Source organism: Lissotriton helveticus, chromosome 5_1 (genome assembly GCF_964261635.1).
Source record: "Lissotriton helveticus chromosome 5_1, aLisHel1.1, whole genome shotgun sequence".
Taxonomy (NCBI): domain Eukaryota; kingdom Metazoa; phylum Chordata; class Amphibia; order Caudata; family Salamandridae; genus Lissotriton; species Lissotriton helveticus.
In genome coordinates, this window is record NC_136065.1 from 498674802 (window position 1) to 498689655 (window position 14854).

Genomic DNA, 14854 nt, shown 5'->3' on the forward strand with positions numbered 1-14854 from the left:
AAATCCTAGATCTTTCAGAGATCTTTCTTGTGCCCATTTTTAAGTTGTACAAATACCAGAGTCTAACCATTTAGCTTTAGTGGGGGATGACTTGGATAATTTTCTGCAGATTTCTCTTCTCGCCAACAGTATTCGGCAGAACGACAACATGCAGCTATCCTTACACAGTCTCACCGGCCCGGGAATGATCCCAAAAATAATTGAGGCTTACCTTGACAGTTACTCAAGTATGTCACTCAAGGTCTTACCCACATCGTCCCAGTATTGTTGGATCCCAGGGCAGTCCTTAAAAATATTGATGTCCGCTTTTTGTCATCCACACTTGCCATAAGTCTTTCGCCTGTGAAACGCCCATCCATAATATCCAACAAAATCCAATATCATTGTGATTACCTCTTTCCTCAACCGGCGCGATTCCGCCAGATGCTCTTCATTGATGTTGCTTTCCTTTTGCTCCAATGTCCGTGACAAACTTCTCAACTGTAGGTACTTGAATCTAGAAAAGGCCCCCGTCATGTCCAGTAAGTTCTCCCAAGTACTAAGCTTCCCCTCCATTAATAATAGGCCTCATTCAAACACATCCATCTCCCTGAGGAAGTTTGCCCTCTAAATATTCTGGGGTATCTGGCGGTATCCAAATGCAGTGTCAGCTCTATTATAGGGAGGTTCTTGGTCACATAACCTGAGCCCAAAAAAAGACCATCGCCTGCAAAACCTTCAGCCTCACCTTCTTGTAAAAGTTCATATTCCAGAATTTACACAAGAACTTTGAATCTCACTGTAGGAAAGTAGGATCAACTTTCATGGTCACCCTCACTTTTTTGCTGGTGTCATTATGTTTTTCTGACTAGTCTGACTGGGATCCTGCTAATCAGAACCCCAGCCTCTGTGCTTCTTCCTTAAATTGGACATGGTGAGTACTTGGGTACCCTCCAGATTGGTTACTGGGGTACCCTTGTAAGTCCCTAGTATATGGTACGAAGGTACCCAATGCATAGGTACCCCAGAGGTTTTCCATGGGCTGAAGCATGTATTATGCCACTCATGATAGACCACTCAAATTGTGACTCCAGGCCTGCCATTGCAGCATGTGTAAGCTGGTGCTAGCACCACTTATGACAGGTATAGGTTTGCCCATATCGGAGGTCACTACACTTAAAACCTTGAATCACCCCTAAGGCAGGCATTTCAATCCTGAAGGCAGGGTGCCGGGTCCAAAGTGTGAGGGTGTAAGTCCTAGGCTTTAGGGCATGAGCAGGGCACCCCTACAGCCTTCACAGTCCAGCCTCTGGAGTTGTAAGTGCATCAGCCATAATGACATATAGAGTAGCCATGCGTCATTACACGATGACCATCTCTAAACTGGCTGTAACGAACCCTGCCGTGTTTGATATCAAACATGTTGGAATCATACCTTCACACCTTAAATGGTGTGAAAGGTATCATTCCATGCACTGAAAAGCCCATCTGGGAGGCCCTCAGTGCTCCCAGTAAACGTCTTCCAAAACCGGACCGCAAGTTAGGGCTGCTGCTGATGAGACACGTTTCTGCCCTCCTGCTTCTAAGCCAAGCTTGAGCAGGGGAGGGGAAGGGAGATCAAATGTATCCTGTCACAGGGAGGTGTGACCACCTCCCAGACAGGGTTTAGTGTATAGGGACAGAGTCGGGGTGCTTGCCAGCGTTCAGACTGCTTGAAGGGCACATTTGGTACCCTCCTTGCATACTCCAATTCAGGAAGCCGTTGGCTCCCGCTCTGGTGCCAAATTGGACAAAGGAAATGGGAGTATCCTCTGGGAGGAACCCCTGCATCATCCAAACCCTTTCCTAAGGGTTTCTATGGGGTTACCTGTGGGTGAGTCCCTAGATTTGTTGTAGGACAAGATTCAGATCACATACCACTTTGACAGTCTGGACTTGGCTTTGGGAACCTAGACTGCAACTGTGAAGATTCCTGCCGTTCCTGGTCTCCTTGTCCTGCTGGTCTTATGCACCGTATGTGCCTGTGCATCATACAGGTTCTTCACCAGGCAGATGGACATCCAAGAAACTTGAAGGAATCTCCCTTGGAGTGAAGGAGTCACTCCCCTGCATCTGCAGGCACCGCAACGCAGCAGACCAGTCTGCTGATCCTGGGCTCTCACGGACTCCGAAAGGCTCAGCAATACAGGTGGTGGTTCTGCAACTCCCTTAAGGCCTGCAGTGTCTTCATACCGAGTTTGAGGCCAGTGTCCCTCGTCGGAACTGCTGGAACAGAACCCCTGTGCACCGTGCCATCTTGCCATTTCCAAGGCTTGTTGTCTTTCGCCTCCAGAGATCTTCAGGCTCCAAGAAGCACCAACCTCAAGCAACTCTTGCAGCCAAGATCTCTGCCCTCACTGCTTCCTCTTCACAGTGGGCCTTCATTGGTGAGCTGCTCGAGGTCCAGCTTACCTGCTTGTGGCGAGTTACTGCACCTTTTCGTCAACCAAGTTGTTTGCTGCTGGCAGGCTTTTTGGTGCCCCTGCCAGACACTGATCCCTGGTCTCTCGACTTCCGACATGGAGTAGCTTGTGAATGGCGTCCTAGTCTTCTACATAATCGTCTGGTCCGCACAGCTGCAACTTCAAGGGCACCGTCAACCTCGCCTGCATCTCCAAAATCGGTGCGCATTCGGCTTGAGTGCCTCCTGGTCACTCCTGAGTGGCATAGACTCTGTCCCCTCTGCTTGCAGGTACCTCTCATCTTCCGGGCTCATTTGTCTTATTCTCCAGCGGTATCTTACCTGAAGTCCTCCATTGTGGTCTTTGGCGGTTTCCGATGTCACTTGACAACTTAGGCACCTGGCTTCCCTGGTGTAGGTATCCTGGGGGTATCTACGGGTTGGGTGACGTTCCAATCTTCCACAGGGTTTCTTCGGGTCCACTGGGAAGGGTCCTTCTTCAAAATTGCCACTACGACTTACCTATTGACTAATATCGAGCACGTGGTCTTGTTCACACTCTGCACAAGACCTCAGTGGGGTTCATAGATACTCTCCTTGGGTGATTCCTTGGGTCCCCAGCTCTTCTACGTCTTCTGGGTCAATTTTTGACTTGAGTCGTGGTTCACATTCCACTATTTTAGTATATGGTTTGATCTCCCCCCCCTGGAGACAACTTTGTATTTGTGCTAATTATGTGCTCTATTAAGTATTGTGTGTATTGTGCTTCAATCTCTTGGTAGGAGATAATATAATGTGTTAGTGAGTGTTTGTAACAAAATACATATTTTTATAACTACACTGTGTCCCAGAGTAGATACACCATGCCTCGCCCACTAGGCTTATCCTAAACAAAAAGGAAGAGATCTGAGTACATTCCCGGTGGATACGGTCACACAGAACCTTTGCTTACACTTTCCAACAGTTTTCATCGATCCAGAATCATCTGAGGACAATTCTGACGTCTTCCATGACGATGAGCCTAATAGTCTTGAAAATGGAACAAGTTTTAACAGATTTGGTATTCTGCGCCTTCTAAACCTTTCCGGCACTGTATATGAAGATCAAACCACATAGTTTGATGAATGTGAGCAATCACTTCTGAATCCAGTCTCAACCCCTCTGCAGCATCGTTCCTGAAGACATACTTCAGATATGACACATCTAGCTCAATGCCTGGATTAACTCAGGAAAGCTACGATAAATAGAACGCTCTGATCTCTAGATAACAGCATTTCACCCTTACACTGCATGGCGCAGCATTACATTAACATCCACGTACACCTAACAAAGGAAAGACTTGCACATGCCAGTTAATTTGGATGCCTTTCCAGGTTACAAGAGGACACTACAAGCTGATCCTTGTTCAAGGTGTCATTAATAAAAGTCTGTATGGAATCATAATCCTACTTTACCCCCCAGTAAGATCGCTGGTGCCGATATGCAACCCGAACGTAGGACTCGTTGGACCAGGATTCAAATCTATGTACAAGACTGAAGTTTAAGTGTATTCTATTTTTTTTTTTTATTATTATTATTAAACTATTTTATTGGCTTTTGAAAGACAGTGAAAAACATATGACTAGCAATCAGCATAGACCACTATACATTATAGATTCATGACATCATCGCTGCACCGCCCCTCCCACCTCCCCAGAGGTCCGCAGGTACAAGACGGGCGATAGTGAACCCCCACATTCAAGTTACAGACCCAGAGGTGGAGTGTTAGTCTTCGAATACAACCAGCCACTTGCCCCATACTTTGCGGTACTTTGTTGGGCATCCCCAGGTTTCGTAAAAGGGCTTTTCCTGCGCTGCGCACCAGTCCACTCCTCTATGCCAACTTGCCAAGGTGGGGGCGACTGGGTTCGACCAGTTAGAGGCAATGTCCCTCTTGGCTACCATCATAGCAGTGTTCAGGAATAGTTTGTCTGCTCTGGATCCGTTTAGGCCGTCAGTACCCCCAGGAGCGCATGCAGTGGGTTGTGAGGGACTTCCCAGCCCAGGACCTCGGTGAGTTCTCGCTCTATGGAGTTCCAGAATTGTGTGATGGTGGAGCACAGCCATACCATGTGGAAGAAATCTACCTGATGTTGGTTACAACGGGGGCATGATGCATCCGGCCTCAGTTCGGCGCTGTGAAGGCGCCTCGGCATAAGATATGCCGCGTGTAGGTAATGTACTTTGACCAGACAGAGTCTGGCCCAGGTAGTGATTGTTTGGGGTTCATCAGTGCGTCCCTCCAGACCTCGTCATCTAGAGTCCCAATCCATCCCTCCCACTGGACCCTTAGTCGGTGTAGTGTGTTTGGAGTATTATTCGTTAAGGAGCGGTAGCTTCAGATAATCCCTCCCTTCCTCAGGTCCCTGGTCATGATTTGGGCCTCTGGTGGGCTGTATTTGGGCAGTGAGGTACCACTTGAGATGTGGGAGCGAAGAGCATGGCGCAACTGCAGGTACCGGAAGAACTGAAGGGTGCAGGGAATATCAGTCCTGGAGATCCTGGAAGGTACACTCGTGATCCCTGCACCCTCCCCCCACCTCCCACCTCTGTCCCCGAGATGCCAATGAGGTCACAGGCTCTGAATCCGGTCAGGGTGGTAACTTCCTGCCAGGTGCCTTGCGAGAGCGGGGTATCTTGAGTACGTTTATTTGACCAATGGGTGTGACGCAAAGAGGCGTGCCAAGCCAGAAGGACTCCTCGGGTCACTGTAGGCAAGGATCTGGGGATAGGCGCTCCATAGAGCATCCCTTGGATTCCAGGTAGGCCCAGGACGTGTAGTTCCACTCTGTATGCTGGATCTGACCAGCCCCCATTGAACCAGTCGTGTGTTGTGAGGAGGCGGGTTGCCAAGTAGTAGAGGTATAGATTTGTCATACAGAGTCCTCCGTCGAATGGTGGGATTCAGCACTGGGCAAGGGCTAGACTAGGCCTTTTACCCCTCCGGAGGAATTTGGTAGCCAGACTGTCCAGTTCCCTGAACCAGGTCTGCGAAGAGAGTAGGGGCGTGTTCTGGAGTATGTATAGGAAATCTGGGTAGTATCATTTTGAATAGGGCTATTCTACCCAGGCGGTTCAGTGGGAGCGACTGCCACCGGTGGAGGTCGGCACAGGCCTTTTTCACCAGTGGGGTCACGTTAAGCACCCAAGCCAGGTGGGGAGCAGGGTGACCCAGATCCCCAGGTACTTAAAAGACTGTCTCCGGATGTGTATCCTGGTTTGCCAATCGAAGCAGTCCCTAGAAATATGGAGGGGGACTAGAACCGACTTGTAGGAGTTCAAGCGCAGGCCTGAGGTCCGACCAACCAGGTGCAGAGCACAAAGTTACCGGGGTCCGAACTGGGCTGGCTCAGCAAGAAAGCGCTTGACATCGTCCGCAAAATGTTTTCTATTTTAAACCACATTTCTTGTTGCTGTTAATTGTGCTCTAAGAAGAACCATTTGCTGAACTGTACTTTGTACGCATTTGGTTTACATAAGTTAGATCACACTTTCAAGGATAATTTGGGCACTGACTTGGCCTCTGTTCTTGGGAACCTTGGGAATAGTGCAAAGATAACCTCCATATCCTGGGTGTGGGAAGAGATCATGTGCAATTTAATGATTATTTTTTTTAGAAAGATAAAACAGCTATTTTTCACCTAGGGCTTTGCTAATTGCAGTGACTAGCATAGCAAATAGGACTGTACAGCCCTCACAGACCTGTGATTCCTTATCAGTTAAGTAATTCATTCTTGAACCAAGAAAGAAAAGAGCAGAGGGCTTCGTGTCTATCTTGAGGTCAAACATTATATCTAGTGATGTAGGCCGACTTAGAACACGGAGTCCTAAACACACTAGAACTGTTAAAAACTGCTTTGATCTCGAACTCCTCCCACTCAAGGTACCAATTGATATTCTATGCACAGCATGTGAACCTGCAGATTCTTTATGTGCTGCAAATAAACTAGTTATGTAGGGGTAAGCAGAGTTTATTAACTTAAGATGCTATTGATTCTCATGCAATCCACCCAGCCTACTACCAGAACATAAAACATTAGGCCATACATATAACACGCAAATTAATATACACATAGGAGTTGAGGCAATAAGGTACCTCACTTGTCAAGATGTATTGGGCAGAATTTAGGAGTTCTCCTGTGGTGCACCGAACTTGAAGTACAGCCCCTCCCTACTTCAACTAAAACAACTTCCAAATTTTGCATTAGTAAAGTGGCTCAGCACTCACAATGCTAGTTAAATTAAAATATGTCTCATGTGAGTTCGGCACCAATCTCATTTCACTTGCAACAGTCATTTACTTGGAAACATACTTTTATTGTGCAGGTTGTTCAAATAGAAAAGCTCTATTACAAGCAGATGCCAAGCACACTATTTTGTATTCTGAGCACATGAACTCTATCTTGTTTTAGTGAACGGAAGGAGAACCATTTGGACAACCAGTACAATATAAGTCTTTTATGACCTAGGGATGGTTGTATTAACATTTGAGCCCTGAAAAAGTCTGTGTAGGACGAAACACGTTGGCTACTTTGACCACTGTTAAATGGCGTGCTTTTAAGAAGAAAATGAATAAAGAATAAATTAATACGGACATCATCTCTTTATGTGTTAATCTCACATTATGTGCTATGTTTCCATGAAAATTACTGTTGCAAGTGAAATGAGATTGGTGCCGAACTCATATGAGACAGATTTAATTTAACTAACACTGTGAGTGCTGAACCACTATTAACTGATATAACACGCAAATGCATAATGATGGCACGCTGAACATGGCGCTGAACTATTCTGGCACACTTCACCCCCCTGATGTCAACGATGATAACAAAAGTTTCAAAATGGTCACAAAGAAACCTACTGTAGGAATTTCCAGCCCAAGCGGTTAATGACAGGTATAGGTAAGTTTAGCATAGCACTGTGTACTATTTCATCCACCAAGTCTATTATCACAGGTAAGTAACAATTTTTTACTCTTGATACGAGTGAAATTGACCATGATTTAACAGTGCAAAGCCACGATTACCTGTTTGGAAAGCAGCTTGGCATCTTGGTGAATGAAGGCTTACTGTCTAAAGTAAGATGCTTAGACTGGGACATAAAGCTCGTTTTCATGCGTATAGTTTAGTTTTTACACGAGTTCTCATTCAAACGTGAACATGGTGTTTCACAAATCGCCTTCATTCTGAAATGTAACCAACTTTAAAGCTCCATGAAAGGCACCAAAAGGTATTAACTAGGCAAACTAAAGTTACATTAAATCAGTGATGTTTTCATATTTTTATTAGCTGGTCTTCTTTTGTATCGTTCATTAGCAATATGTACATTTTCTTGTGAACGGTGTAAGTTTTTTTTGTTTGTTTGTTTTTTACATAATTGGTATCACATTCCATACAATTACTTGATTTAGTTCAGCACAATGCTTTGTATGATTTACTTTTGACACCTTTGGTTCTACTTTTCATTATGTTAAACTTGAAATCTATAATAAATAACCATACATTGAATTATTGCAAAGTACTGTGTTTTTGTCAATTATCATTTTGCTATGTAAATAGATTGCATGGACACAGCTTGTTTTGCGTTTTACAATACTAGCAAAAGAAGTTAGTTTATACACTATGTAAAAAAAAAAAAATTTTTAAAGTAAAATTCACACACGCTTCCTTTTCTGTTTAGCTCCTAACCTCTTGAAATATTACCACAAGGGGCATGTTGTTGTTCGGTTGGCACTGCGTGGCTGCACCAACAGACCTTTCTATCTCATTGTGGCTGCATTCAACAAGCGTGCTCGGGACAGCAAGTATTTGGAGCAGTTGGGGTCCTACGATCCCCTACCTAATGAGCACAATGAAAAACTAGTCAGTTTGAATATTGAGAAAATCAAATATTGGATTGGGAATGGAGCGCACACCACTAAACCAGTTGAAAAGCTTTTTGGTGAGTACCAATAACCCTGTTTCGTTTTTTTGTTCGTATTAATATGTTTTCCTCTCATGACGTCTGCCACAATACATAGAGAGAGAACTTCAAATTGTGACATCTTGAAGATCGAACCCTTGCAGGGTCATCACGAAGTCCATTAGGTCATCGATGTCAATAAAGATTTTATTCTGTGTCCTAGAGCGGTTGATGTATTGTAAATCAGATGGATTGTTTTTGGTTTGTTTTGATAGCTATTGGCATGAGTTTGATTGGGGCACAGTCAGCAACTGTCCACATTGTTAGTCTTTGTTTTTTCTTTTTTGCCTTCACTTTTATTGTGAGGGTTGTTGTGAAGTAGAGGGTAGTCATCTGGTATTAAGTGGATGAACTAGGTTTCAATAGTATATTGTGTGTGCTTACGAGGTCTACCATCTCAAAGACGTGGAGTGATGTGGTAATAAATAATGTTTCAGTTTTCTGTTATGGGAAGGTAATATGTGTGATTTGAATTAAGTTTTTAGCATAAATGCCTTTGCGTGGTTTGATTGAGGAGTGAGTCTCTGTGGCTTAGAGGCTCTCTGCATGTTTTGATGGAATCTTCTTTTGTACTGATGCTGAGGGAGAGAACGTCTACAGTGGGGAACTAGGTACCCCAGTAGGTATGACTAGAGAATATCAAGAAGTGAATAGTCAATCAATCATAACACTTGTATAGCGCACTACTCACCCGGAAGGGTCTCAAGGCGCTTGGGGGAAAGGGTCCGCTACTGCTCGAACAGCCAGGTCTTGAGTTGTCTCCTGAAGGAGCGATGGTCCTGGGTCAGCCGAAGGTGGATGGGGAGGGAGTTCCATGTTTTGGCCGCCAGGTAGGAGAAGGATCTTCCGGCGGTGGCTCTTCGGATGCGTGGTACAGCGGCGAGGGCGAGGCTGGTAGACCGTAGCTGGCGGGTGGGCGTGTAGAAGGTCAGGCGGTCGTTGAGGTACTTGGGGCCCAGGTCGTGGAGAGACTTGTGTGCGTGGGTGAGGAGCCGGAACGTGATCCTCTTGTTGACGGGGAGCCAGTGCAGGTCTCTCAGGTGGCCGGAGATGTGGCTGCGTCGGGGGATGTCCAGGATGAGTCGGGCGGAGGCGTTCTGGATGCGTTGGAGTCTTTTCTGTAGCTTGGCTGTGGTTTCGGCGTAGAGGGTGTTTCCGTAGTCCAGTCGGCTGGTGACGAGTGCTTGGGTGACCGTCTTCCTGGTTTCGGTCGGGATCCATCGGAAGATCTTGCGAAGCATGCGCAGGGTGTGAAAGCATGATGAGGAGATGGCGTTGACTTGTCTGGTCATCGAGAGTGAGGAGTCCAGGATGAAGCCCAGGTTGCGTGTGTGGTCTGTTGGCTTGGGTGTGGTGCCCCGGGCGGGGGGCCACCAGGAGTCGTCCCAGGCGGAGGGCGATGGTCCCAGGATGAGGACTTCCGTCTTGTCTGAGTTCAGTTTCAGGCGGCTGTTCTTCATCCACTTGGCGGCGTCTTTCATCCCTTCGTGTAGGCTGGTTCTGGCGGTGTCGGGGTCTCTGGTGAGGGAGAGGATCAGCTGGGTGTCGTCGGCGTAGGAGATGATGTTGAGGTTGTGTTGGTGTGCGATGGCTGCAAGAGGTCTCATGTAGACGTTGAAGAGGGTGGGGCTGAGTGATGATCCTTGCGGTACGCCGCAGATGACTTCGGTAGCCTCGGAACGAAACGGGGGAGGCGGACTCTGTGTTCTTCCGGCGAGGAACGAGATGATCCACTCCAGTGCCTTCTCTTGGATGCCGATGTTGCTGAGGCGCTGAACTAGTGTGCGGTGGCAGACCGTGTCGAACGCTGCAGAGAGGTCCAGGAGGATGAGTGCCGCTGTTTCCCCGTTGTCGAGCAGGGCTCGGATGTCGTCGGTGGCTGCGATGAGGGCGGTCTCGGTGCTGTGGTTGGCTCTGAAACTGGACTGCGAGGGGTCGAGGGATCCGTTCGTCTCGAGGAAGGCGGCAAGCTGTCTGTTGACGATCTTCTCGATGACTTTAGCAGGAAAAGGGAGGAGCGAGATGGGGCGGAAGTTTTTGAGGTTGGTGGGGTCCGCTGTTGGTTTCTTCAGTAGGGCGCTGAGCTCGGCATGCTTCCAGCTCTCCGGGAAGGTGGCGGTGTTGAAGGAGGTGTTGATGATGTTCCGGAGTTGGGGTGCGATGGTGGAGTCGGCCTTGTTGAAGACGTGGTGGGGGCAGGAGTCGGTTGGAGATCCGGAGTGGATGGTGTTCATCGTGCGGGCTGTGTCTTCGGTGGTCACCGTGGTCCAGGTGCGGAGGGTGGCAGTGGGGGGCGTTGGTTCGACGGTTGGGTGCGTGGATGGTGCGCCGAAGCTGTTGTGGATGTCGGCGATCTTGCGGTGGAAGAACGAGGCGAGGGAGTCGCAGAGATCTTGTGACGGAGTGATATTGTTGTTGCCGGTGCTGGGGTTGGAGAACTCCTTGACGATGCTGAAGAGTTCCTTGCTGTCGTGGGCGTTGTTGTCCAGCCGGTCCTTCAGTGATTTCTTCTTGGTGGTGCGGATGAGCTGGTGGTGCTTGCGGGTGGCGTGTTTGAGGGCGGTCATGTTGTCAGTGGTCTGGTCGAGGAGCCAGGCTTTCTCGAGGGTGCGGCAGGTCTTCTTGGAGTCCTTGAGTTCGTCGGTGAACCAGGATGCCTTCTTGCTTCTGGGTCTGCAGGGAGGGTTCTTCAATGGCGCGAGGTCATCGGCGCAGGCGGTCAGCCACTGTGTGAAGTTGCGGGCTGCTTCGTTGGGGTCTGTTGTGCTGGCGGGTGGGTTCTGGCTGAGGGAGGTGGTGAGCTGCTCGGCGGTGATCTTGCTCCAGCTTCTGTGGGGAAACTGTAGCGGGTGGTGGTGGGTCGTGGTTCTTCTGAAGCTTAAGTAGACGCAGCTGTGGTCAGTCCGGTGGAGTGGCTGAAGGGGATGTGCTTGCTGGATGAGAAGACGGGATCAAGCGTGTGGCCGGCGTAGTGGGTGGGGGTGTTGACCAGTTGCTTGAGTCTGAGGTTATCCAGCAGGGCGGCGGTGTTGCGGTCCTTGTTGTTCTCCAGGTGGAAGTTGAGGTCCCCTAGGAGGATGTAGTCGGCGGAGGGGAGGGCGTGCGGGCTGATGAAGTCCGTGATGTCTTCGCTGAATTGTGTGCGTGGTCCCGGGGGTCTGTAGACGAGGGTGCCTCTGAGGGTCGTCTTTGGGTCGGTGTGAATCTGGAAGTGGAGGTGCTCGGCGGCGGCGAAGGTGTCGTTGGAGTCGGTCGTGATGCGGATGGTGTTCCTGTGGACGATGGCGATGCCTCCTCCGGTGTGGTTGACGTGGCCCTCCTGATGATCTTGTACCCGTCCGGGATGGCGATGGCGATGTCAGGTGCTGAGGAGGCGTTCATCCATGTTTCCGTGAGGAAGACGACGTCTGGTGCTGTTGCGTCGAGGAGGTTCCAGAGTTCCACGGCGTGTCTGTGGACGGAGCGGGTGTTGAGCAGGATGCACTTGAGGTGGTTGCTGCTGGTGCTTGGCTTGGCGGGTGTGGTGCAGGTTCGGAGGGAGGTGAACTTGCAGGCCTTGCAGGTGAAGGGTCCGTGGATGCGTCTCGGGGTGGCTCGGCAGCAGGCGGGGTTCCGTCCGGCATTGAGTGCGTTGAGGACGGCGGCGTCGTAGGTCTGTCTGGTCGTCTTGCATCGGCGTGGGCCAGGGGTCCTGGCGCTGGGCGCGGGCCAGACGCGGACGGGCGTAGACTGGCTTGCCTTTGGGTCGCCTTCGGCGCACAATCGGCGCGCCCGCTGCGCGTGCGTGAGGGCGGCATAAGTAAGGAGCCGGGAGGGAGGAGCAGCTGGGTGGCGGGAGCGGGGTGGCGAATTGGCAGGAGGGGGGCGTGTCCGCCGGGAGTCAGCGGCGGGAAAGTGGCAGCACTGCGGCGGCTGGGGCGTCCAGGCAGGCAGCGAGGCAAGCGGCAAAATAGCGAGGCAGAAGTCGGCGGGAGCAGCGGTGAGTGGGGGCGATCTCGCCTGGAAGTAGGCTCAGCGGTCGCTCCCTTCACCTCGTGCGCGGTCCCCTTAAGTAAGGAGCCGGGAGGGAGGAGCAGCTGGGTGGCGGGAGCGGGGCGGCGAATGGACAGGAGGGGGGCGTGTCCGCCGGGAGTCAGCGGCGGGAAAGTGGCGACCCTGCGGCGGCTGGGGCATCCAGGCAGGCAGCGAGGCAAGCGGCAAAAGAGCGAGGCATTGTTAATGGGCAGATTCCCCCCTGTAACCATCTCCAGCACTAAGAGCACTAAGATTTTTCCAGGAACAATTGGTACATTGCAGGTTTGACATTTGTGTTTTGGCCCCACTTCAAGTCCTATTGGTTTGTCTCCCTTTAGGATATTTGGCTCATGCAGTTTTAATGTACCTGTAAGAGAATTTTCTTCATTTTGCCAGTTGTTTTTCTACTCCCCTACTAGAAGAGTTAATGCAGTGCTCCGTGCTACCTCATATGACACGTTTTTGGTGCTTGGTGACCTCTTTAAACCTCCTTGGACTAATCAAAATCAGGCTGTGATGCTAAACTTTGCATTGGCTTAGCCAACTATTTTCAGATCGGCTTCCTTAGAGGCAAACATCTAGAAATGATGTCCACTCTAGTAAATAGCCTCAATGTATGGTATGCAATTTGAAATCTAATTTTCTCTGTATTATGCTGAGGATCCCCAATCTGACATCATGGAATCTTCTATAATTACTTTATTTACATTTATAAAAAATATTGGTGCTGGAGAACTACATTTGCTGGTAAGCGAACTTAATTGTGCCCAGCAGTGACTCGCACACTTGCCACCCTTGCTATTTTTGTCAAGCATACCGGCAGCCTCTATGCGAATATCAGTTCTAGGCTTAGAAAAAGCATTCTGATACTGGCAAGCTCCTAAGGAAGTGGAGCACACGTTTGCTTATGCACACAGCTTTTCTTTCAAAGGATGAATTCTTTGAGTTAGACCCGTTCCTGCTCTAAAGACAGCATGTCCTGTGTCTTTACCAAACAAACCAAGCGGCAGACCGAGTGTTACAGCTACAGAACGTATACATTTGATATAGACTTGTTGGTGGACACTGGTCATCTTTTGTTACATTAAGGCTCCCACTTACCATAATCTAATACAAAAAACATGACAAGTTAACAAATCATCCCATCATGTATTCTGTAATTAGTAACCAAAATACGTTCTTGCTTTCAGGCCTTGCTGGATTGTTTCCTCTTCATCCCATGACCATCACAAATGCAGAAAGGCTAAGGAAGAAAAAAGAAACGGAAGCCGAAATTGTTTCTGAGCAAGAAAACACAGATGTTCAAGAGCCTGGCGCATCATAAATGTGTTTAGGAACATATTCTGAACTTAACAGACTTGGCAATAACGAAAAACGTTTTGGGACTCTAGTTTCAGCATGGGCAAGCAGATAAATACTGAAGAATCTGAAAATCTCGCTTGATTATTTTATGGAATTTCAATTGGGGGTCAAATCAAATTGCAAAAACAGTTATATAGTGAAATTGTTGACTAGCTCACTATTAGCTTGTATTGGGCTGTGATACCAGTCTTCTGTTTTGCGCTCTCTTGTGTTCATAAAGTATAATTTAAACGCCCCTCCTTCTTTTGTATGTTCTGTTTGACTCTATGCATGTAATAAGCTTTGACTGACATGTTTCTTATGACTCCTTCCACTTGTTCCTGCATGCATTGCTTTTACGTGGTACAAATTGATACCTTTATGGAGCTGTTATTTAAAATCAGTGTTTTTTCCAGCAAACCCTTTAAAAGAAAAATATGAATATTTTCCAACAACGTTTTGTAGTTAAGCAACACCCTGGTTTACAGGTAAAAACAGTTCTGGTTTATTTCTTTTACCGGGTCCTTGAAACTTGTGTTATCTGCCTTTGTATACAGTTTCTTCTAATTTTGGTATGTCCTTTCATTACCATTTGCATTCTGGTGACTTTCCAGCTAAATATCCTGTTGGCTTTCAGATCGGATTATGATTTAGCTTGTTACTATGTGTTATACGGGTAATGTTTATGATCCTATTCTTGATTAGTTGGGTTCGTTGTATTCAGTGAGTTGTTTGTGAATTTTTTATTGTTGTGCCTCCGATTAAGGCCCGCAGGGCTTCACTATTGCATTGCACAACTAGGTCTGTAGACATCTGTGTCTCTTGTGGTAGCAATGCAGGCAGTCCAGTATGTTACATTACCTGCAATAGCTATCATTAAAATACAGTCCGCCTCAAATTTAAAACATCTCCTTGTGACCCCAACATTTTCTTGTGAACAAAGGCACAAGACTGATGTGTCAGGCAAAACTCCATTTTAGTTAAACAACTATAAAAATAGTTCAAGGTGTATAAAGCTTTGCAAATGTATATTGCATTATATGTGCAAAGTGTTTGTTTTGTTTAATATAAGACCTCACT

The 14854-nt window shown here is 48.0% G+C and overlaps 1 protein-coding gene across 3 annotated transcripts in view; it reads left to right on the forward strand.

Moving 5' to 3' along the window:
* The window catches only part of LOC144753240 (small ribosomal subunit protein bS16m-like), a 33866-nt gene extending 19836 nt beyond the window's left edge, over positions 1–14030 (forward strand). For all 3 annotated transcript variants that reach the window (XM_078640995.1, XM_078640996.1, XM_078640998.1), the window contains exons 3-4: positions 8138–8398; positions 13624–14030. In XM_078640995.1, coding sequence (XP_078497121.1) covers positions 8138–8398; positions 13624–13757 — 395 coding nt within the window. In that variant the 3' untranslated portion in view covers positions 13758–14030. The remainder of the gene's footprint in view (positions 1–8137; positions 8399–13623) is intronic.
* The last annotated feature ends 824 nt before the right edge of the window (positions 14031–14854 follow it).